Genomic DNA, 23,599 nt, shown 5'->3' on the forward strand with positions numbered 1-23,599 from the left:
TCACTCAGTGATATAGGCAAATCAAGTCTTTACAACAAAGGTTTGTTAAATTTACAATAATTGCCAAAAATTGCTTCTGTTGTTGTAAAGACTTGATTTAATTATATCAATAAAGAGTCCTTAAAACCTTGCAATCACACAACAATTTAGCGGCATAACCATAACAAACTATAATGCACCGTTTTCATCAGTGCGCACCCCTAGCGCATTCATTGTCAAGCTTATACCTGTGTTTCGACAAATGGACAAAGGTGCCGTGAAATAAATATTGGGGGACATTCATTAGCTCTCTCGGGATAAAAGACATCCCGGGATAAATCCAAAGGGATAATATTTAAACCACTGTCCCAGGTTAAATATTTTTTATCCCGCTGCGTGCGGGCTGCGTGCGAGCTTTTGCACCGATCCACTTGTTTCCACAGAGGAGTGGAGATTATATGCCATCTGCATCTACTATTATTATTATTTTTTTTTAATTTTGGATTAAATTTAAAACCATAAAATATTCAACTTGGAAAATTTTATAGAAGAAAATTCTCGATGGTCCCCTGAGGTTCTTCTTTAGGGAAATGCCATTACCTGGTAAGTTATGATTTATGATGAATCATAGAATCAAAAAGCAAAATCTGACTGGCGTATTTGAATATTTGCAGTGAGGATCACGTCAAAAATTATTCTTGGTAGATATTTAAAATCCACACAAACCCTCGGCTCAAATAATATTTGCACCACTTGTTATCATCATTACCTGGGATTGGTCTCGCGCTTGTTATCTTATTGTTAGCGCCAGCTCTACAATTTTATTATTATTGTGTTTGAACTTGAATCTGCATAGGCCCTGTGGCGTCCCCACTGCTCTACAGATTCGCGTTCGCCACTTTCTCTACCTTTGTCGTTGCTGCGAGATCGTCAGGTGTTGTAGGTCGCGGTCCGCCAAAGGAAGGTTGCGCTGCTCAGGTCCGTCCCTCAGGTACGTCTACTTGGCCTTGATCATATCGAGACACCCTGAATGAAACAAAACACCGCTTTCATTTCTTTTTTAATTTTATTTTTTTTATTTTTTACTGATCAAATCTTAAATTTTGTACCTGAATCCATAAACTAAATTTTCTCGTGAAATTATATTTAATTTTTAATACAAATTGTAAATTAATTTAACTTGCAATGGTTCAAAAGTTAATTTTTTTGAAATACGTTTTTTTTTCACAAAATTCAAATCAAATTTAAAAAAAAAATGTTATTCACCAGTAAAATTTTCATTAAATTTTTGTATTACGAATTCATTTTACTTCAAGGAAGCTCAGTATCTAACAAAAATTGTACTTCCCCTACCAATTTAAATGTAATTGAATATAATTTGAGTATAATTTGATATGTGAAATTTGATTCAGTCACAAGCTGTACGTATGTTTGCATTGTCAATTACTTCTCTATTATGTCACTATGTCAACCTGCACATGGCCTTGGCGCCCTTGGCCTTTTGTAAAACAAAATCTGCTCGCAACTATAATACAGCTGATAATTCTGCTCACGCACGTCAAACTAGCGATAACGCACTATGTTTATGCATTTTGATATAGACTCTCTTTTTTTTATTTTTTTTTTATGTGTAGCTAGAGCTGTTCAGCTTTTCATTCTTCTTGCAATCAAATCTCCCTATAATTTGCGTTGGTAGAAATTCAGAAAATTAAAATCTCATCAGGCCAAGCCGAGCTACGCATGAGTGCTGTTGTGGCGGAACCAGATATATTCTGCGTTTCCCTCCGACTTTAAATGTATTCACGGTTTTACAACTAAAAAAAAAGAATGTCTCCAGACAAGATTTAAAATAATAATTATTATTTTTGCTATTTATTGTCCAGGTTGTTCGAAAAATTTTAGATTGAGAGAAAAACAATTTTTGGATGGGAAATATTGAAATGTTGGACTAAACAGCACTTTAAAAATATAAAAACCGACCAAAACAGGCGTGTTGTGCCATCAGCGGCTGCATGACTGGAGCAATATCTTCCAGAATGCTTTTAACAAGCGAAAAAATTGACAAATAAAAATCTGATGCTTAATTGTTGTTTTAAAAGCTAATTACTAGACTGAACTTTATGTTCACTGGATCAGTGCATAGTAAAAATAATATTAAAATTTAATAATTGTATGAAATTAGTTTAAAAAATAAATTGAAATTTTATGTTGATCAGTAAAACAATTTATATATTTTTTTAAAATTCTTTTGAACTTTGGAGAACAAAGGTAGAGCACGCTTTTTAATTTTCCTGGTATATCTTTTAATTGAGCTAAATAATTAATATCATGGAAGCAGTTTTTTTTATAAAAAATATGAACCATATTTTAGTTAAAATATAGTTTATTAAATACTAAATGCCAATTAACATTTTTGAAACAATATTTATTTTAAACCATATATTTTCAACTTCTGATTTGATTCTTTTTCTACCTCTTTTTAAGCGAAAAATTAATTTTCGGTAGCGTTTCACCCTCAATATGTCATCCCAAGCACCACCGATTGTCGACGACGAAGAATGCAGGCCGCAAATCTCGTTTTTCCAATGGCCCGACTACGTGGTGTTGGCCCTGATGCTGCTCGTGTCGGCGGCCATCGGCATCTTCTTCGGCATCCAGGCCCGTCGACAAAAGGCCAGCACCGACGACATCCTCGTCGGCGGCAGACAGATGGCCACTTTTCCCATGGCCATGTCTCTTCTCGCCAGGTATTTACAATTGGATTGTTATCCGACTTCAAATTTTTATCACCAACAATTCGTTTATAAACCATTATTGGTGGTAATAATTGAATTGCCGTCTTGACGCATTTCACTCTTTATCTGCCTTTTATTTTTATTGATCGCAAACAAACAATCTTTTTCGGCGAAAAATTCCTGGTTTGTTTTACAAAGATTAATAAGACGCAGCTTCTTTCTATTTAACGCGTAGTTATAAAATAATATTGTGACCCTGCTAGGCGTCATTTGACAATAAAAAGTGGCGTTAAAAGGAAAATAATCCGATCCATCATATTTTTACACTGCAATCTCGTATGAAATTAATTTAAGGCTTAGATAAAAGGTCATGAGGTACACATGTTGTTTAATTCCACCAAAGTAAAAATCGCTATTATTACATAGATTAAAACATTGAAGTGTATTAATAGAAATTTTAAGATGCAGAAAATATTAATTTGTTTTAATAAATTTCATTAACTTGGTGATTCAATACTTTTGCAACACCTTCAGTTTTCAATGCAATACAATTTTTTATTATTTACAAATAAATACTTAATTTTATTTTTATTAATTAATTGAATATATTGATCTTATGGCAAATCAAATTTAAAAATTAATATTTCTTAAATTTATTATTATTTTTTATATAATTTTAATTTTTTAGTTTTGAACGTTAAAGTAAAACATAATTTCTTCTTTTTGCTATATTCTGTTTCTTGAAGTAGTGGTCAGTTTTATGTCTGCAGTAACACTTTTGGGCAACCCTGCCGAAATGTACAACTACGGAACGCAGTTTGTGGTGATCGGTGTCGGCTACATCATGGTTAGCCCAGTCACCGCCTACGTTTTCATGCCCGTGTATCACAGACTTGCCCTCACATCAGCCTACGAGGTCCAAAATAATATTTTCTCCAAATTTTTGTACTAATTCTGCAAATTGACAGTACTTGGAAATGAGGTTCAACAAGTGGGTGCGACTGATCGGCTGCGTTATTTTCACACTTCACATGGTCTATTGAAAAAATTTGGAATAAAAAAGTTTAATAATGTTAATTACTTATTCAATAATTTAGATCACGTACCTTCCGATCGTCGTATACGCGCCAGCCCTGGCCTTGAACCAGGTCACTGGTCTTGACACCTATGCCGCGGTCAGCATCATCTTTGCCGTCTGCATTTTCTACACGTCTGTTGTAAGTGCCAGAAACCAAAAAATATAACTATCTTGTCAACAAAATTGACTTGCATTGAATTTTAAAATAAGAAATTTTAAATTGAATATTAATATTTTATATCAACAATGCTATAAAATTAAATCCTAAACAATTGCACTCTTTCTTATTAAAATAAAATATGTTCGCCTCTCATTTTAAATTAATTTACCTACAAATTTGATATTACAAACTTCATAATTATTTAGGTCTACGTTTGTAATTTTGATTTGCCTGCGTCTGAAATTTGAATTTCCTCAGGGTGGCATCAAAGCCGTGATATGGACAGACACCTTTCAGGTGTTGATGATGTTCGCCGGCATGATGGCCGTTGTCTTCAAAGGCACCGTCGACGTCGGCGGCGCCGACTTTGTCTGGCAAAAGACGGTGGAGTCTGGCCGAGCCGAGTTTTTCAAGTACACTTTCTTTTCATTCTAGTGGGGTTCCATTGAATAAGTTTGCAATATTTAAACGCAGCATGAACACTGACCCCCGCGAGAGACATTCTTTCTGGACCATGACAGTCGGCGGCTCTTTCCTGTGGATCGCTACTTACGCAGCCAGTCAGGCGCAGATCCAGCGCTTCTTGACTGTCCCCACCGAAAAGCAAGCAGTCAGGTTAGTCATTTTTTTTTTAATTATATAATTATTGTATAAAATTCATGATTGACAAATTAAAACTTGTTTAGCAGAATTGAAAAGCGTGAGTTTTCCTTGTGATGAAGTAAGTTTTTTTTTAAATTTGGACCATAAAATCGTTTTTTCTTTCTGAAAATTAAAAACATGGAAAAGGTAGCTAAAGATTTTAAATGCGAAATATATCAAATTTTGTGATTACAAAAATTGCCAGAATTGTTTTAAAGAGACTGAGTAAATTTTTTATTAATTTGCAGAGCAATTTGGATCAACTGTATTGGCCTAGTCGCCCTTCTGCTGGTCTGTTGTTGGGGTGGCCTCGTCATGTACGCCAACTATTTTGATTGCGACCCTCTGATTTCAGGAGTATTTATTTTATATTAATTTTTGAAAATGTCAAATTTTATAATTTCTTGAATTTTTACAGAAAGTGAAAGCATCTGACCAACTTTTGCCTCTTTTTGTTATGGACACGATGGGCAGTTTGCCTGGAATGCCTGGCTTATTCACGGCTGGAATATTCAGCGGCTCGCTCAGGTGGATTTGAAAAACATATCAATTTTTAATATTAAACAACAACAAAAATATAGCACTGTTTCGACCGGTCTTTCTTCTTTGGCTGCAATCACCTTAAAGGATTTTCTCATCGGAGCCTTCAAGATGGAACTCAAAGACTCGCGACAAGCCAGTTTGGCCAAATGGATCAGTTTGATTTATGGAATCATCTGTTTTGGAATCGTATTTCTTGTTGCCCAAATCGGCGGAGTTTTGCAAGTATAAATGTGAAAATTAAGTCAGACGAAAAGATTAAAATTAAATTTTTAGGCTGCCTTGAGCGTTAACGGAATGGTCGGTGGACCGATTCTTGGACTTTTCAGCCTTGGAATTTTGATACCCTGGGTCAACTGGAAGGTATTTTTTTTTATTAAATGAACTTTCATGATTTTATGCAGCAAAAACGGAAAGAAAAAACACTGACCATGTCAAAAAAACGTTGATTATATTTTTTAATAAATTTATTTTTCCTCGGAAAGGGCGCTTTTTCTGGTGGAATTGTGGGTTTGGTCTTCGTCGGGTGGATGGGCTTTGGCGCCCAAGTCGAAGCAGCCTTGGGCAACCTCAGCTATCCGAAAAAGCTATTATCCGTCGCCGGCTGCAATTGCACCACTGGGGTGCTGCCCGCACCTCCTCTACCAGGGTAGAATATTTCAATATATATATGAACCTTAAAATATTTATATAAAAATGTAGCTCTTATCCGGACATTTTTCCGCTGTACGCGGTTTCCTACATGTGGTACGCTCCGATAGGGTGGTGCATCACCACGCTAATCGGCATCGCGGTCAGTTGGATGACCAAGTTCAACGACCCCAGGGAGATGGACAAGAGGTTGTTTTCACCAGTACTGATCGCGATCATGGACAAACTGCCCCTCAGCTGGCAAGAAAAAGTCAACTGGCCACTCAAACCCGCCAAAAAGGAGGTAAAGAAAAAAAACATATTTTATATTGATAATTTTTAAAAGTAGATTAATTTTTTTTAACAAATCAAATATTAAAATATTTCCAAATATTTGGGCATTGAAAAAATGTCCTGCTAAACGAATTAAAAATGCCTGCCCTAAACAATTTTTAATGCTTTTATACTCCTTGTTTTGACTAGGGATGTGAGAACAGTGGATTTGAATTCGAGGCTGAAAATGAAAAAGTACAAAAATCAGAAGACGAGAACACCCATAAATTCTAAGGTTTTGATAAAATGAACTCAATTAATTTACGTTAATAACATTGATAAGCCTTTGAAAATTAAACAACGACAAAAATACAATTTTGTTTTTTATTTAATTATTTTGATATACAAATGAATGAATAAGTACAGATATTAATATATTGGCTACGTGCTTTTCATCTAGTTCTGGATAACGTAGACGTGACTATTTCCGGAAACTTCTGTTGTATCCGATGATGTAGTGTTTGTTGTATTCATCACGTGAGGCGCAAACTGCAGCAACACTATGAGATAAGTGGCGATCACTCCGAAAAGCTGAAAAAGCTTACTTTTAATTAAAATCCCTATCAATTAATAAAAAGTACTCACAGACCCGATCAAAGAATTGTTAATCACGCAAAACCCTGACGCCGAAATTTGCAACGGTCGCGCTTGAATCTGTGATACAAACAGCTGCACCTATAAAGACCAATTGAATTTGGTTATGCAACCCGCGCGACAGACATGTCGAGCAGATGGCCTATCGCTAATTGTGGCAGGCGCTCTCTTGAGAAGATAAAGGAGGAACACTTACTTGCATCTGCTGCAGACGCGATTTCGAGTTGAGATTGATCGAAGAAAGCTCTTCCAGAACGTGCTCCGACTGAATTATTAATTTTTTATTCTTTGATCAATCCAATCGCCTTATGTCGTACCTTTCTTTCAATGCGGTCCAAGAAAAATATGAACAGTCCCGCCGCGCAGAAGTTGTAAACCGTCAGGTCCATCAGGTAAACGTTTTTCCCTTCGGAAATGACGATGAAAATAAAAAGCTCGGCTATCGATTCGACTATCAGGAAGAACATGTTCACGGCCAGTTGGAGCCCGTAGCATTTTTGCAGCAAGTTTATAATATTCATCAAAGCTGCGTATTGCAAACGGTGGCTCTCCAAATCACAACTTGCGTCTTTTTCGTCTTTCAAACGGACCTAATAATTAAATATGTTCTCTTAATATTTAATTTAACTAAATTAGGAGGATATTTACCTCTCTGACTTTTTCACGGATTTCGTCAAATCTGGATATGAGGTGCATTAAGATGCAGATGAACATGTTCATTGGCAGTTCTTTCCACATGTACATGAACATAAAACTGACTCCGGCAGGCCAAGCTTTTGAATCAATTTCAGTGAACTGGCTGAAGAACATGAACGACGTCACTTCCAAGAATAACAGCATAAACAGAGACGCGACGATAGGACCAACCTGAGTTAAAATATTAATTGAAATAGCTAATTCTCTGTGATCCTGGAAGTGTATTGTTGGTTGCCCTAATTTTGAAACTTCAACCAGAAAAAATCTTATGTTTTTAACTAATCAAAATTTGATACATTGATAAGTTGGTTTAAAAAATTAATTTTAAAAACCAGTTTTTCATCTTCTGTTGCGCGAATTACTTGTATAATTTCATTTTGTAAAATTATTTATGTATTTGGAGAAGGATAAAGGTACCTTTTGAAATGTAGCTTTAGTTCTGCCTCTAATGATGTTCGCGCCTATACCAAAGTGGTATTCTTCGATGGCTTGGAACAGCTCCGGGTACTTGTGGGCGTAAAAGTGGCTGACGAGAAAGGTGATCATCGCCCTGGCAGCTGACAAGTAAAAGGTGGCGCCCAGCCACACCATCAGCTTGTACTTATCATCGGGGTTAGTAATTTGACCTACAAGGTAGGCGTTGGCGTAAAAAAAGACCAGCATCACGGCCACGCAAAGCACCAAGTCGTACAGTTGCCAAAGATTGGTCCACCTTGTTCGATTTTAATTAAAAAAAAAAAATAGAATTGAGAAATGAAAAAAAAAATACTTATGAACCAGAAGTCGACCGTCGCGTTGCATCACATTAGTCAGCGGGAATGTTCCGAAAATTTTGATGAAAATTGCCAGAGGTCGAATTTTCGAGTAAAATGTTTCAGGTTTCAAACTTTCTATGGGGCACGTTTGGGAGGCCACGGTGGAGGTGACGATAATGGCCTCCGGGTCTGATCCGGCACCCTCTTGGGTAGTGGTTGCCTCATCCTCCTTGGTGGACGCCATTTGGGATCTGCCAGTGATTGATAAATTCGGTAGTCTTATATGCTCGCTAATTGCCAATTTATCAGTGCCATTTGTCCATGAGATCAACACCTTTTATCACTAGAGATTAGACAATTTTAAGAAGATATGTATTAAAATAGCTTAAATTTCTTTACAAAATGCTTATTTTAAAGAGAAAAGTTAATAAAAAAATGGCAATGTTGGTATGTTTTTAATTTGTTTTCAATACATTTTAAATTAGCAGAAGAAACGTTTTAAAATAGATAAATAGATTTTCAAAAAATTATTTCAAGGTGATGTAAAAAAAATGAAAAAGAAATTTTTGAATTTTCCTAAAACACCATTTTTTCTTTGAAAATAAAATGAAAAAAGTTTTCTTGAAATAACTTCCATGTAAAACGCAATTTAACAACGACAGATATAAAAATGTTTTTTTTTCTGCTTGAAAATATTATTCAAACATTTGAACTTGCACATCTTAAATCAATGAATTAAACGAATTAAAGTTATTTTAGGGTTGATCACGATAAAAGGAACTTAACTGTTTGTTCAAGTGTATCTGGGTTTTTTTAAATGTACTGCCATTGAGGTTCCGTCTAACCAACAATATCCGATCAATTTTGCAAAAGTAGGAGCAGTGTGAGAGCCTTAATATTTTAGTAGCTAAGTGTCTGCTATATTAAGCTATTTTTTTTGCACTACCTACTGACCTACTTGGAAAAGGTGTCAATGTTGTAATAAGAAGAGGATCAATTCATATAATCAAGGAAGTTATTTGAACAAAATAGCATAAAAGCAAACCGGAACAAACGAGAGAAAAATTTTAAAATAAAAATCGATAATTTTATAATTATTTTTATCTTTTAAAAATGTCACTCTTGAACACAAACGCAGCAATTCTGTAAATAGCGAATTTTTTAGATACAAATATAAAGCCTCAGCTTTTACAAGTGTTAACAAACACGAAAATCAGATTCCCACTCACGCACCCGGAACAAAATTTACATGAAAAAGTGCGAGCGAGAATGCGAGTCAGCGTGCTCGTCCCTAATATAAACTTTTGCCGCAGCATAACATTAATTCCATTCTCACTCTCTCCGGGCATGTTTTTATTATTTTTTTAAACGCCATGAATAAATAAAGGCGCGACTGTCCAGTTGGTTGCATGGCGAGCATGCTTGGGAATATTTTATTGACCAGCACATACATTAAGGGTAAACGGCCTGCGGTGGGGTGGGTCGATGATTGCGCGAGGTGGCGCTTTCTCATCATTAGCCACCCCGCGAGCATGCACTGGCCTTTTTTATGCCGGCGCTTTTCCGAGGACTCGACCACTCGCACGTTAGCCGCGCCAAGGGTCACTTCGGTTCGAGAAAACACGCTTGCGACGAATATTCAACACGCCACTTAGCTTGACAGTAAGAAAAAAGTTTGATTTTTTTTACACATGATGAATAGAAGCGTGCAATTAATTCCAGAAAATTTTCTTAATATTGCATGTGTAAGATCCTATTTGATTTCGAGAACTAGAAGAACTAAATATTTAAATTTTCTGAATTAACTTAAAAAAAGCTGGAGATTAGTGGAAAATTTTAGAATGTGACTGATACACTGCTATTTTAAAATTTTATTGTTACAAGATTTCTCATTAATCACTCTCCATTAATCTATTACTACAAATACATACATATATCAATCTATTGAAAAATTATCGCGATGTAAATGATTTGAAGTACTCAAAATTTTAATTAAGGAGTTAGGCTCATTTGAAATTTCATTTACAATCAAATAGAAATTGATTATAATCAAGAAAACCAAGCAAATGTGGGTCACTTTTGATTGACAGAACAGACAATGGATCTATCTACCAAAACTCACACCACCTTGACATAATTAAAGACCACCTACATAATGGTCATAATTATACCTCCCTTTCAATGCGTAGCCTTAACTTTTTTTTCAAATGAAGAAAGTATAAATTTTATGAAATAAAAATAAAATAATTTACTTGAATAAAATCGATCTAGATTCTATTCTCGGTCAACTTTGATGTGCGTATCAGCGAATGCGTCGCACACGTAAAGAAATTCCTCCTTTCCCTTTCAACGCTGATCGATCGAAATGTCAACAACTCAAGCAAATAAATTTTGTGTCGCAGTTTGACGATGGGTTGTGTGGAGAGCAGTCGCCGTGTGAAGGAGATCCGCGTCGTTCAGCAGGGCGCGAATAAACCCGACTTCAGGCGCGGCAGCAAAGGTATCCTCTCAGGGTGCCGACCTCCTCGCACACCCCTACCAAACATGGTTGACTCAGGGTTTGAAGACGAACTCACAGCAATTGCTACAATCGATCTTGGGGTAATGATGAATAACAATATTATGATTCTTATTTTTATAATTATTTTTTTAAAATACAAATTTTTAATTTAAAATCAATTTAATTGTGACTTTCAAACTAATAATTGTATTTCATTTGAAGTTTTTTTTTTCAAATATGATTAATAATTTTCCTTTCATTTTTAGGAATCCTTCGATTCAAGGCATTCATACGGAGGAGCGGTTCGACCCTCAGGGTTGTCTCCTGATTCAGGAATTTTCGAGCTCATTGGAAATGATTACTCTGGCGTTGTAACAGAATTTGACACTGTTCCAAGAATGGAAGACGAATTCAGACTGCCCAGAATCAATACAGGTAATGCCAATTCTGATAAAATTTAGTAATTAAAATAATTAAGAAGATACAAAATAATTTGAAGATTGTAAATTAAAATCCATTGAATTATTTGTTTAAGAACTTTTAAATGGAAGCGCGTGTCCCCCAAGGGTTAGTGCCCTGAGAAAGGAAGAGGCTGCCATTCTAAACCGCTTGCATCAGGAAGGCCTCATCACACGACCAAAGGCAACAACCTCAGGCGGCCTAAGGTAAGAGTCGCATGAATCGTTGTTTAAAAATTTGTGCGAATTTAATTTTTTTCAACTCATAACTTCCAAAGTATTTTATTATCAATTTATCTTGCATGTCGTGATTTTTAATGGCAGCTTCGTTAAAATTATTTTAGGATGTTAATTTCACAACAAAATGATATAATTAAAAAAAAATCTTTCATACAAAATGGACAAGTGCGGTATTATGTAGGAAAATAAATTGATTTTAACGTTAGTTTAAAAATGATTTTTTTAAACTATTTATGTCAGAACTTGCGTAATGGGCATAAAGTCGCACTGTTTTTATTTCTTCTGACCACCACCAAACTCCGATCAGAGTTCAGATAGCGTGCGTGTAATTTGTTTACCTCACTCAGAGACTGGCCTATTTCTGTCCAGTTGAAACAGACAGTCGGACGAGAATAGTTACAGATGAACACGATAGATTAAACTTGTATTATCATTTGCCACAATGGTTGAAACTACCATACGGTAACAAAAAAGACTACAGAATTTTTTAGGTTCTCGTGAATTGTATTAGAAAAATTTTTATTTTATAGCAAAACCCTGTTGCTTCGAGATGTAGAGAAAATAAAAGGGAGATACCAAATTTGATGTGATAAAATGCAATTTTAAGAAGAAAAAATGTAATTATAATTAAGCTTTCAAGTAAGATGCCAAATAAAATACTGGTGGAAATCCAGCAGTACATTTCATGATAGGTTTGACCTAATGTCCAAATGATGCAGCATAAAATCATTCAAGCCAGAAAATTTACGAGCGCGCCTAAATGCATGCAGCTCGTAGCTAGTTGGCCCAAATTGCCGCGCCGAGAGCAATGCACCGTGAAAACACACACACTGACCATACCTGTAAAGGGTCGATTATGCAAACGAGACGGCCAAGGCATTTGGGCCGAATATCCTCATTATCTGGCAGTCTATCGCGTGTCTGGCTCGAGAGGAGCAGGGGTGTTCGCCACCAATCTCCATCTCTTTAAGATGAATACCCCTGATTAAGTTACGGGGCGCTCCTTTTTGGTCAGTCAGAGCGGGCACGCGAGCACATGATTTGCGGTTATTATGCAAATTTATAACCAGGAAATAGAAAGGAAATTCCATTCGAAATTGATCTTTTTTTATACAATATTATTTTTTGCAATCAGTGAAAGTAAAATTTATTTCGGATTATTTAATTTTAAGCTTTATTGACAGGATCATTTCCAGATAAAAAAAAATACACATAATATGGTGAATAATTGTGTTTTTCAACATGTTTCAAATTGCTGTAATAAGCTTTCTCGCTAGAATAAAATTATGAATATTTTTATTTTGCTATTTTTCATCTACAAATTGAACTTATTCTACATACAAAGCAAATTAAATTTTTTTAATTGCAAAATCCGCATTCTTTTTCCTTCGTAGTAGATTTTCATTAAAATAATTGTGCAAACTTTATATTAATTAAGTACCAACAATATTTTTGTATGTTAAAAGAATTTGAAGGTTTTACTGTTTTTTTCTTTTCATTTAAATGATAGCAGAAAAAAACTGCATTGAAAAACCTGTGAGAATTCTGATAATTTTTTTATGCACGCCCTTATGTTCTTTCCCTCAGAAACTATAAAGACACGCATTTGTGTTGTAATGATTGCAGCTACGATTTGGTGACCAAGTGCGAGGACTCTATGAACTTAGGACCGGGGGCTCGTCTGCCGCCGATCAAACTGAAAAAGCTCGAGAAACGTCGCTCACGCCACCGGGTCAAAACTCCTTTGAACGAGGAACAGTTTTACAAAAAGCTCCAAAAGGCCGAGGAGCGCAGAAAAGTGAGTTTCATTCTTTTGTTTCAGAAAAAAATAAAATTGATTGCAACGGCGTGGAAAACACGCTAGTGTATAAATCCACCCACGGTCGACTTTTCACGGCGATAATCACGGAAATAATCAGCGCGTTGCATCGGCCGAGGGCCAATGGTCGCGTGATTGGCACACAATCGACTCTTATCGCCAAAATCTTGTCATTGGGGGTGGTTTTTGCTGCCCCGAATATGGATTTTTCACTGCCAGGGTTTGCACCCTGCTGACCTTTGCCAAGGTCTCGATAATTTGAGGCGCAAATTATTTCCTGAAATTTTGCTATCGATTGGCCTAGACATTATAATTCAATTAATTTACTTGATAACGTTCCATTTATTTCACATCTCATTGGAAAGCTATATTGAGATTTAATTCTGCAATAAATGTCATAGAACTGTTTCGTTTTTGCCCCAAAGCTTGGAAAACTTGAAAAAAAATGAGAGGCGCAACCACGAATCAGTCTCTCATAAACTCTTGTTTTTTCATTTCTTATTCACAGAGATTCTTAAGACACACGCGAAAAGGAAGGAATTCAACGAAAATGAGAGTTGATTGTAGTGTTTTTGTGAAAGGACTCGACTCAATACTCCTCACTTTGCATGTCTCTCTATTTGGTGAATGAATTTGGCATGAGCGGCACTTTTTGCTTCGTGTCTGCCGGGGCAATGACTTCCTTCGTCAGTCGCATTGTTCACCACCCTATTCATTTTGGACGGTCGCAGTCAAGGTTTTGTTGCTTGACAGAGACAAATCGTCTAGTTCATTCTTCAAAGGAAAATCGGCCTTGGCATTGCACCAACGCGGAAATTAACAAAAATAATTATTATTTGCTTGCAGGAGGTCGAAATGGAAAGAACGAGACGAATCAGCGAGCGAATTGCGTCGGCAAAGCCGCTAGGCCTGCAGAAGCTGGAAAACTTGGCCAAATTGCAGAAAAATATGGAGAAATTTGAGATCACGTTGGAGAACAGGGCAACCTATCTTCAGAACATGCGCGACCGACTAAAAGAGCACAACCAGAAGGCGGCGGGGGTTCGCATGAAGAAGGCCAGAACGCAGTTGGACTTCAACAGCACCCATGGCGGACTTGAGGACGTTTTAAGAGTCCACGGCGAATTTTAATTCTCAACAGCTTTTTAAGATTCAATAATCGATTCATTGAAAAACAGACGTAGAGAAAAAAATAATTTCAGTTTGGAAAAAGCTGAAATAAGAATTTAGATATTTTTCTATAAGCTTGCTATGCTAAGGATTAAAAAATAGATACTTCTAAAAACTGCGATCTTTTTAAACCCTCAAAAAATGTTTTTGCAGTTGAGGTGGTTTTATTACTGGTCATTTAAGCGTTTACCTTTTGACATTCATTTGTATATAATTCTTCATAAAAATAAACTCAACGTTGTGTATTACAGTCATCTTAAAACATGATTTTGATTTCATGCAACCACCACCTACAAAATTATGTTTCTTTTTTTAAATTCCCATGTTCATACATTATTTTACAACTGTGCTTTGGCACTCTAGTAAGAAATTAATTGCATTCTTATCTGCTATGGCACTAGTGCATCATATAAGTTGGAATGATTCTTAGAAAAGTCCTTCAATTTCCTCCGTCTCGACGTCAATGTCCATGTCGTAAATGCTTGGTCGTGTTGTTAGGCCAGGCATTCTTGAAATCTAGTTAAACACAAAATTAAGCTGTCGTCCTTTTTTTTAAAATTTCCTCTCTCTCTAACCTCTCCAGCAATGGCAACGTTGAATCCAGCCCCAGCTGAAATAATCAGGTCCCTGATTAAAATGGAGAAACCCTTGGGCGCTCCCTTGATGTTGGGGTCTCCAGTGAATGACAAGTGGGTCTTGGCCATGCACACGGGCAGTTTATCAAATCCCTGTTCGATGTACTTCTCGATGATTTGCTGCACCTTTGGGGACAACTCCACCTTGTCCGCACCGTAAATTTCAGTGGCAATCGTGTGCAACTTCTTCTCAATCGACATTTCATTAAGATAAAGAAGCCTGTGAAATTCGGTCATTTTTAGTACAAATTGATTTTTCTTTGTAACAAAATTACTTGAAATTGTTGGGCTGATCACAGGCTTTCATGACGGCATCTGCTAAATCAAGAGCTCCAGCTCCACCTTGGGCCCAGTGTTGACAGACGACGGCTGCAAAAGCTCCTGAATTCAAACTGGCACCCTTGACCAGAGCAATTTCATCGGCAGTGTCGGAGGCAAAGACATTGATGGCAACAACGACTGGCAGGTTGAACTTCTTACCGTTGTCAATGTGCTTATTCAAATTAGGGAGTCCCTTTGTGAGCAAATCAATATTTTCCTACGGAAAGAACAAAGTTAAAGTGAATTTTTCAATCAAATTAATTTCCATAAAATTATTTTACATCAAGATACTCCTTAGGCAGAGGAGTTCCAGGAGTAACAGCAGGGCCCCCTCCGTGCATTTTCAGAGCCCTGATTGACGTGACCAAAACAACACAGTCAGGGTTTAGTTTTGACGAACGGCTCTTGATGTTGCAGAACTTTTCGAGGCCTGGATTGTAATGGTTTAGTTTTGATTTTGAAGTAGTTGGAAAATGAATTCTACCGATATCAGACCCGAAACCAGCTTCAGTGATGACGTAGCCATCTTTACCAACGAGTTTGAGTCCAAGTTGGTCAGCAACGACTGAGGAGCAGCCATGGGCAATGTTGGCAAAAGGACCAGCATGAACAAGGACAGGTGAACCCTCCAATGTTTGCATAAGGTTAGGCTGGAGGGCTTCCTTCATCAGAATGGTCAAAGCACCGGTGGCTCCCTAAAAACATGTTAATTAAAATTATTTTTTGCAAGAGAAATATTCTCATAAAAAAACTAAAAAAAAAAAAATGCAAATGCGGTATTCAAAAAAAAAAAAATTCCTACCAAATCATCACAGGTAATCGGATTTCCCTTCTTGTTTAAAGCAACAACCATGCGTCCGAGGCGCTCCTTCATGTCCCCCAAGTCAGACGCAAGAGCAAGGACTGCCATAACTTCACTGGCCACAGATATGTTGAAGCAAGTTTTCCTGGTCATATTCTTTTCAGTCTCAGATTGACCAATAGTGATTCCACGCAGAAACCGATCATTTGTATCGACAACTAAAATTTACAAAATTTAATTTCTTAAATTCAAATATTTAAAAAAAAATCCCACCTCTGACCCAGGTGATTGTGTCAGGGTCAATATCCAATCGAGCAAAACTGTTGATCTCCTCAGGTGTCAGAGAGTTAGGGTCGGTTTTATCAATTCCAAGCTTCTGCAGTCTTTTAAGCTGGATTTTTGAAAACTCCTTTTTGCCCTTGACCGAATGCACAAGTCGGTTGTAAAGAGCTGTGTCAGACTGAGAAGCCTCGTGAAACATGCGAGCATCGATCTGAGCAGCCAGAAGGTTATTTGCAGCAGTGACAGCGTGGATGTCACCTGTCAGGTGGAGGTTGAACTCCTCCATTGGAATGACCTGCGAATAACCTCCTCCAGCAGCTCCACCTAGAATTGAACATTTAATCCTTTTAAAACAAAATTTTAATGATATAATAAGTACCTTTAAGCCCAAATGTTGGTCCTTGGGATGGCTGGCGGACGCAGGCAATTGCATTGACCTTCTTGTGTGCCGAAAGTGCCTGAGCCAAACCGACGGTGGTTGTGCTCTTACCCTCTCCGAGAGGGGTGGGAGTAATTCTAAGATTTAGTGCGAGGTTTTAAATGTTGAAAAAGTTTTAGTTAATTAAATATCATTAATTCAATTTCAAAAGATTACTTCAAAAATTATTGTTTAATGATAATCAATTAATTAAAAATTAAAATTTTTAAATAGTTACTTCAGGAAACAAATAGAGGTGGCATGATTAGTTTTAAATCAAATTTAAATTGTGTGGTATAATTATGATTATCTCTCTACATCAGCCCAAATGTAGAGAAATCTCTCTACATGGGCTCAATGGAGTAAAATGAATATTAAAACAAGTGCATACCCAGCAACCACAATATATTTGCCATTTTGGCTGGCAGCAAGTCTCTTGATGGCTGACAGAGAAATTTTTGCCTTCTTAGAACCATAAGGATGCACCTCAGCCTTCATCAGACCAATCTCATCAGCCAGTTGGGTAATTTCTTTGGGCACTTGCGCTCGAGCGACCGAAATATCACTGCAATTATTTTTAATGAGTTCCTAACAATCATAATAATAGCCTTTCAAAAATGATCACCTTGGCACCGGCGACTGAATTTTCAAGGGCAGCGGACGGAGGTTCCACTTGGGCTGCAGCAGCCGCTCGAGCATTTTCTCGGCAGCCAGGACGGTGTTTCTCATTAACATGATGACCGTCATTGGCCCGACGCCACCTGGGACAGGTGTGATCCACGAAGCGCGCTTGGCTGCACCCTGGTAGTCTACATCGCCCACGAGTCGCTTGCCCGACTTCTTGCTTGGATCTGCGAATGATTCAAAATAAAAACAAATTGGCCGAGAGACACTTTGACCTCCGAACCGTCAATCGAGTTGATGCCACAATCAATGACGACAGCGCCCGGCTTGATCCACGACTCTTTCACCATCTCAGCGCGACCGATGGCAACAACCAGAATGTCAGCAGCGGCGGCTTTCAGCTCCAAGTCTCTGGTCTTGGAGTGGCACACGGTGACTGTGGCGTGGTGCCACTTCAACAATTCAGACATCGGAGTGCCCACGATTTTGCTCCGGCCAAGAACAACAGCGTCACTTCCCGCAATTTTCACGCCCGTTCTAAAATATAATTAAGAAAAAAAATTAAAGAACAGCACATTCAGAATAATCAATTAAATTTATGAATTTATGAAATCTCACCTTTTGATTAGCTCCATCACTCCGTTAGGGGTGCAAGGCAAAAATCCATTTTCCAAGTCTCCGGTTGCAACACGGCCCTCATTAACAGTGTGTAAACTATCCAAAATAATAATAACTCTTCTCTTAAAATCTAGGAATTGCTAATTAAAATACCCATCCACGTCCTTCTCAGGATCTACGGCGTCTGTGATGGTGTGAGGGTTGATATAGTGATCAGAATCGGGAGGCATTTGGACGATGATTCCGTGAATGTTTGGGTCTTGATTCAACTCATTAAGTTTCAACAGGACCTGTTTTGAAAGCAAGAAAATTGTGTAAAAGAAAAATTTTTGGTAGGGATGTTAAACCTCCACTTCGGTGGTGGTCCTTGGCATCTTGACGTGAGAAGCCTTGATACCGATTGCCTCTGCATTTTTCAGTTTCATCCTGATGTAGACATTCGAGTCTTCCCGTCCTCCAATTTGGACAATGGCCAGGCCAGGTCGATAGCCAGGCAATTTCTGGCCCATAGCCTCAACCCTTTTCTTGAGCTCCTCTTTGACATCGCTAAAAATATGTATGATGTCATAAATTAATTAATTAAGTTGTGCACAATTTTAAATTGTTACAATTTTCAAAATTTAAAAAATTTTAAGTCTGCACCGCTGTTAAATTATTGAAATTCTCTTTATTTTCTGCCAAATTTATTTATAGTTTTAAATTTGTGAAAATAAAAATAAGTCATGGGGGTGTGGTGAACCCGGTGAAAAGAGCACAAGAATTTGAGTTGGATTTTCAACTTAGTTATTCATGTTGATTTAAAACTGCGACTTTGTTATTTTACGTCTCGTTTGAAAGATCGTACTTTGGAGAATCCCATTCAACAACCCTTTTGCTAATTACCTGGAGGCATCGTTGCCTGAGAGCACTTTTGCGGCACCTGTTGATTCGCCAGACATGTTTACGCTCCAGCCAAGGACGGACACCTGACGGCAACATTGAGTCACGTGGTTAATATTTGTGCGTAGCAACAAAAACCCGCGGGCGAACACGAGGGTTGCTAAACGGGACATACATGTTTGGTCGAGGAATGACCAAAAATTATTTGTTCAATTTTTATTTTTATTTCTACACTACAAGAAAAATATTGTTTGTGAGTCGAAATTTTTCTAGGTCAAAAGAGAAAAACAATAAGATTTTTCGTGATTTTTATCTCCGCTCATATGTGATGGGGGTTGTTTTGTTTGAAAAGTAAGGGGGGCGAGAAAACGCGCGCATTAATCTTTGGGTGATTATTAATTTTTGTCTTCAAAATTTTTAATTAAATAATAATCATCATAATCATTATAAAGAAAAAAGTAAATTGAAAAGCAGCAAAATAATATAAATTAAAAAAAAAACGCAAAATTAACTTTTTTTTGTTTTAGAATAACAAAAAATTTACAAATTAATTTTGGTATATATCCAAGATCTTATAAGATATAATTTACGATAATTTGCCCGGAGGAATCCAAGAAAAAAAATATTGCGTAATAAGAGATGCTGGAGGAGAACCCGCTATAGATTAATAAAAAAATATAACCTGTTTCAAGCGCTTAGTATTCTGAAGTCTTCGGTGGTCAAACACGATAGTTGCGCCGATCGCAAGTTCCTCTTCGGTCCTGTTATCACAACTTTTTCTTGCAAAGGACTGCGACCGATGAGGCCAAGAAAAACTCCGGGGTCGCGCAAACAGAGCCAAACTCCTAAGTGCTGAAGCGATTAACCGGCCCTCGTCGTGCATACATATATTATTTTTGTGCTGGCCGCCGGCAGAGATAATCACAGTAAATAAGAGTACTAGGAAGGAGAAATATTCAAGAGAGGGGATCGGTCACTTCAGTGTCATATCACATTGATTGGGGCTCGTCTTATATAGGATAATAAAAGTTATTATCCCCCCTCTTATTAAATGTATATGCAAACGTGTCTTCATCATTTATGTGACACAGATTTTAATTAATTGAAATGTCTGTTTATTTAAAGTTCAAGGGCAATTTATGATGTGACAGCTTATCATAATTTAATTTTGTAAAATGTAATTATACTGGGACTTGCTTTTGGAGGAAATTTTCAAATTTTAATAAAACGAATCCTGGTGAAATACATTCATATTCTTCTATCATGTATTTTTTTAAGAGAATTATTATTGCAAGAATTATTTTCTTCCCAAACTATTGTCTTCCTCGGAATAATCTCCAGCACTGAAATCGCATTTGGCATAGACGTACTCTCTGATGACCAGGGTGTTGGGTTCCTGAGGCGGTTCCTCCCTATTTTCCACGCCACCTCCCTCCTCATCAGAAGAAGTGCACCTGAGCAGCCAGGACAACCATGGCATTGCGTCGCACATTCCACCCAGCCATCCGTCAGTGCCTCTAGCCCTAGGGTTAGACAACATGGAGCGCATAGCCGCCACCCTGGCTGCTTCCTGGCCCTCTCCACTGCTCAGAGCTTTGAAAAGTTCCTCCGCGCTTAAAATTTTTGTTTTAAATATTTTTACGAAATAATAATTTGCTTCAAATTGGCCACCTATGTTTACTGGGTTCTACATCGTTAGGGAAAAGTGCATCTAGCAAAAGCTCTTCAGGAAAGCCAAGCATGTTGGTCGTTGCCAGAGATCTCTCGATTAACTCCGGGTCATCTGGCGCGTTGGCCTTTGACCCCTTTGATTAGAGCATTAAATTTGTGCGTTTAGGAAAAATAATCAATAACATACCTCCAGTCCAAATACAAAGTAAAATAACAAGATCGACACAGCTCCCTTCATTGCACAATAAACTTTGAACAATGGAAGAAAAAAGCTTTAACCTTTTATACTTTTGTTAGTATCTGAAAGGAAGTGTCCCCTTGATGATAAACTATCATGCTAATACATTTTATCCAACTTTTGCAAATGCAGGTGCTCGGCAGCAACTTGGATAAGAACATAATATGCAAAGCAAATGAAGTGGCGCGACTTTAATTTATGCTAAGTACTTTTGAGTTACAAATCTTTTATTTAACCATCAACCTCAAAATTGTTACAGAAGGAAACATCTTATCTCTGGTAAAAACCAGTGGTTGACAGCTCAGCACAAAACTTATGACTGAATTATCTTTAATTTGAGGAATAATTAAATAATATTGCAGAGAATCCAGAAACAACTAAAGGTAAAGGCCTTCAGGAGTGCCTTCCTTCTTGCGGTACAGGACGCTCTCCTTCGATTTGCGGAAATCTTCATTTGTCACCTTCATGCGCCGCTCTCGAAGGGCAAGCAAACCAGCCTCAGTGCAAATGGCCTGTTATTTTAATAAATCAATACAAATCTCCATCTTCAAAAAAAAAAAAAAAACTCACTTTGATGTCAGCCCCGGAGAGATCATCCTTGGACATGATGAGTTCTTGGAGGTTCACGTCCTCAGCCAACGTCATCCTCGACGTGTGGATGGTGAAGATGCGCCTTTTAGTTTTTTCATCTGGCAGAGGAAACTCAATTTTCCTGTCAATACGGCCAGGACGAATGAGAGCAGGGTCCAAGGTTTCAATTCGATTTGTTGCCATAATGACCTTAAGAAACAAATCTTGTGAGCAGAGTTCTATTTTCATTCTAAAATAAATACCTTGACATCTCCCCTAGAGTCAAATCCATCCAACTGGTTCAGCAGCTCCAACATAGTTCGCTGGATTTCTCTTTCACCACCAGAATTTGAGTCGTATCTTTTGGTGCCGACAGCATCAATTTCGTCAATGAAGACGATGGAAGGAGCGTGTTCTTCAGCCACTCTAAACAACTCCCTCACAAGCTTGGGACCATCACCCTAATAATGGTAAAATGTTACGATTTCAGTTCAACCAAAAACTTTTATAAAACGAACCAGGTATTTTTGGATAAGTTCTGAGCCGACCACTCGCAGGAAAGTGGCAGACGTTTGATTGGCCACAGCCTTAGCCAGAAGAGTCTTTCCTGTGCCTGGAGCTCCATATAGGATGACACCCTTTGGAGGTCGGATGCCCATTTCCTCGTAGTATTCAGGGTGGGTGAGGGGTAGCTCAACAGACTCTTTGATCTCCTGAATCTGTGTGTCGAGACCTCCAATGTCAGCATAGGTCTCTTGAGGAGCTTTCTCCAATTTCATCACTGTCACCATTGGATCTGTGTCATCTGAGAGCACTCCAACCACAGCGTGCACCTGAAAATATTATATATTATATTTTAATATATCCAGGATAATAATTAATTTCAAAAAATTATTTAAAAAATCAGGCAATTGTTTAAGAAGCCTTTTTTTCTTGAAAAGACAGAGCTTCAAGCTTTTAATCTGTTTAAAATTTTTAATTTTTTTTTTTGTTAATTTGCTCCAACTGAACTTATTAGTTCATTCTAATGAAACATTGCAATTTTTACCTTGTGATTTAGGAGTACAGAACAGCCTGGTTCTAGTTGATCTTTGTCAACAAAGGACAGAATGCTGACATAATGCTCGCTGCCTACAGATGTGGAAACAATGGCGTGGTTGTCGTCTATAATTTCCTCCAAGGTTCCAACTGACATTGGTGTTCCTCGCAATTCATCCACCTTTGAACGCTCCTCCTAATATTTGATGAAATAAGGTTAGTTCCGATAAAACTTATAATTAAAAAAAATTTGACATTAATTATTAACCTCATTCTTCTCCTCCTGTGGCTTCAGTCTCTCCTGATTTCTGATGAACTCCTCTTCCATCAGCAAGTAATCTTTGATCCGTTCACTTTTCAGAAGTTTCAGTCTGCATCTGGAGTGCGGTGTAACTGATACACGAAGGAAAATTTCAGAAAAATGCCAGCAGATTTCTCTTTGAATTCAAATTTGTTAGCAAAATTCTTGTTGCAGGTAATGGTGCTGTTACTGTCATTTTGTGCAACAATGAATTTTTTCTAATAATTCTTTGCTTGACTTAAGCCATCATTTTCCAAACACAATGTGGTTTTAAATTATTTGGTTAATAAACACTAGGGAAAAATCAAATAAAAGAATTTTCCAGCAAACCTTGGGGCAATTTGAGAGCTGCATCAGGACCCTTTGTCTTCCTCTTCTTCTTGCCCACTCTGGTTGGAATAGGGGGTTCATATTTCTTCTTCTTGTCTTTATCGTCCTTTTTGTCACCTCCACCAGACCCGCCCGACTGGTTTTGACCCTAAAATATAATCGAAATTCGTAAATTCAAATAATTCATTGAACACGCAAACGCTTTTGTGAGCCGATTTTAATTTGCCAAGAATTTTCGAAAATAAATCAGATAATTTAACTCACAAGCGATAATAAATTATTTAAAGACTCGTAAAACTCTAAAATAAGGGCCGTTTTGGGTTTTGCTTAGGAAAACTTACCATTTTTGCGAAAAGTTATTCGTTCAATTTGATGATCAACAAAAATACGCCTGATCATTCACGTTCACGAAAGGGCGACGGTGCTGCCACCCAACGTAAAATGTTGGCGACCTCCGATTCGTGTCGAATGAGAGGGGAAAACGCGTGCTGTGAATGGCATGCAGAATCCACTTTTCAAGTTTTTCAACAATGAATATTACAA

General features: G+C 37.4%; 6 protein-coding genes across 7 annotated transcripts; 2 read left to right on the forward strand and 4 right to left on the reverse strand.

Annotated features, from left to right (window-relative positions):
- The first annotated feature begins 826 nt into the window (after nucleotides 1-826).
- On the forward strand, nucleotides 827-6,422 carry LOC132196970 (sodium-coupled monocarboxylate transporter 1-like). Of its 2 annotated transcripts, XM_059619949.1 has the most exons (14): nucleotides 827-970; nucleotides 2,485-2,726; nucleotides 3,471-3,630; nucleotides 3,683-3,748; nucleotides 3,812-3,931; nucleotides 4,211-4,365; nucleotides 4,427-4,567; nucleotides 4,843-4,951; nucleotides 5,013-5,122; nucleotides 5,176-5,359; nucleotides 5,411-5,497; nucleotides 5,620-5,783; nucleotides 5,837-6,068; nucleotides 6,248-6,421. In XM_059619949.1, exons 2-14 carry the CDS (start codon nucleotides 2,500-2,502, stop codon nucleotides 6,329-6,331), a joined length of 1,839 nt encoding a protein of 612 aa, XP_059475932.1. In that variant the 5' UTR covers nucleotides 827-970; nucleotides 2,485-2,499; the 3' UTR covers nucleotides 6,332-6,421. The 2 variants fall into 2 exon arrangements, with proteins under 2 accessions (XP_059475932.1, XP_059475933.1); XM_059619950.1 differs by lacking the exon at nucleotides 827-970 and having other exon boundaries at nucleotides 2,586-2,726; nucleotides 3,485-3,630; nucleotides 6,248-6,422.
- A 44-nt stretch (nucleotides 6,423-6,466) lies between these two features.
- LOC132198375 (uncharacterized) lies at nucleotides 6,467-8,386 on the reverse strand. The gene is made up of 7 exons (XM_059622380.1): nucleotides 8,157-8,386; nucleotides 7,805-8,099; nucleotides 7,340-7,558; nucleotides 7,009-7,281; nucleotides 6,888-6,956; nucleotides 6,683-6,772; nucleotides 6,467-6,628 (listed from the first exon to the last, which is right to left on the reverse strand). Exons 1-7 carry the CDS (start codon nucleotides 8,384-8,386, stop codon nucleotides 6,494-6,496), a joined length of 1,311 nt encoding a protein of 436 aa, XP_059478363.1. The 3' UTR covers nucleotides 6,467-6,493.
- Nucleotides 8,387-9,723: 1,337 nt separating this feature from the next.
- LOC132197364 (uncharacterized) lies at nucleotides 9,724-14,841 on the forward strand. The gene is made up of 6 exons (XM_059620612.1): nucleotides 9,724-9,804; nucleotides 10,545-10,743; nucleotides 10,909-11,077; nucleotides 11,178-11,307; nucleotides 12,967-13,138; nucleotides 14,006-14,841. Exons 2-6 carry the CDS (start codon nucleotides 10,552-10,554, stop codon nucleotides 14,288-14,290), a joined length of 948 nt encoding a protein of 315 aa, XP_059476595.1. The 5' UTR covers nucleotides 9,724-9,804; nucleotides 10,545-10,551; the 3' UTR covers nucleotides 14,291-14,841.
- Nucleotides 14,451-19,806, reverse strand: LOC132197357 (C-1-tetrahydrofolate synthase, cytoplasmic). The gene is made up of 16 exons (XM_059620603.1): nucleotides 19,591-19,806; nucleotides 18,912-18,994; nucleotides 18,377-18,575; nucleotides 18,183-18,319; nucleotides 18,030-18,125; nucleotides 17,695-17,948; nucleotides 17,413-17,638; nucleotides 17,179-17,352; nucleotides 16,749-16,885; nucleotides 16,361-16,693; nucleotides 16,088-16,305; nucleotides 15,770-15,980; nucleotides 15,567-15,715; nucleotides 15,240-15,502; nucleotides 14,905-15,184; nucleotides 14,451-14,845 (listed from the first exon to the last, which is right to left on the reverse strand). The coding sequence occupies exons 1-16, from the start codon at nucleotides 19,789-19,791 to the stop codon at nucleotides 14,756-14,758; spliced, it is 3,051 nt and encodes a 1,016-aa protein (XP_059476586.1). The 5' UTR covers nucleotides 19,792-19,806; the 3' UTR covers nucleotides 14,451-14,755.
- Nucleotides 19,807-19,930: 124 nt separating this feature from the next.
- Nucleotides 19,931-20,948, reverse strand: LOC132197365 (uncharacterized). The gene is made up of 3 exons (XM_059620613.1): nucleotides 20,767-20,948; nucleotides 20,580-20,713; nucleotides 19,931-20,521 (listed from the first exon to the last, which is right to left on the reverse strand). Exons 1-3 carry the CDS (start codon nucleotides 20,815-20,817, stop codon nucleotides 20,206-20,208), a joined length of 501 nt encoding a protein of 166 aa, XP_059476596.1. The 5' UTR covers nucleotides 20,818-20,948; the 3' UTR covers nucleotides 19,931-20,205.
- Nucleotides 20,949-21,023: 75 nt separating this feature from the next.
- LOC132197362 (26S proteasome regulatory subunit 4) lies at nucleotides 21,024-23,544 on the reverse strand. The gene is made up of 8 exons (XM_059620611.1): nucleotides 23,398-23,544; nucleotides 23,057-23,204; nucleotides 22,694-22,818; nucleotides 22,436-22,621; nucleotides 21,906-22,220; nucleotides 21,651-21,848; nucleotides 21,388-21,597; nucleotides 21,024-21,329 (listed from the first exon to the last, which is right to left on the reverse strand). The coding sequence occupies exons 1-8, from the start codon at nucleotides 23,398-23,400 to the stop codon at nucleotides 21,195-21,197; spliced, it is 1,320 nt and encodes a 439-aa protein (XP_059476594.1). The 5' UTR covers nucleotides 23,401-23,544; the 3' UTR covers nucleotides 21,024-21,194.
- Between the last annotated feature and the right edge of the window lie 55 nt (nucleotides 23,545-23,599).

This window comes from Neocloeon triangulifer, unplaced genomic scaffold (genome assembly GCF_031216515.1).
Source record: "Neocloeon triangulifer isolate White Clay Creek 2 clone unplaced genomic scaffold, ASM3121651v1 ptg000012l, whole genome shotgun sequence".
NCBI lineage: Eukaryota > Metazoa > Arthropoda > Insecta > Ephemeroptera > Baetidae > Neocloeon > Neocloeon triangulifer.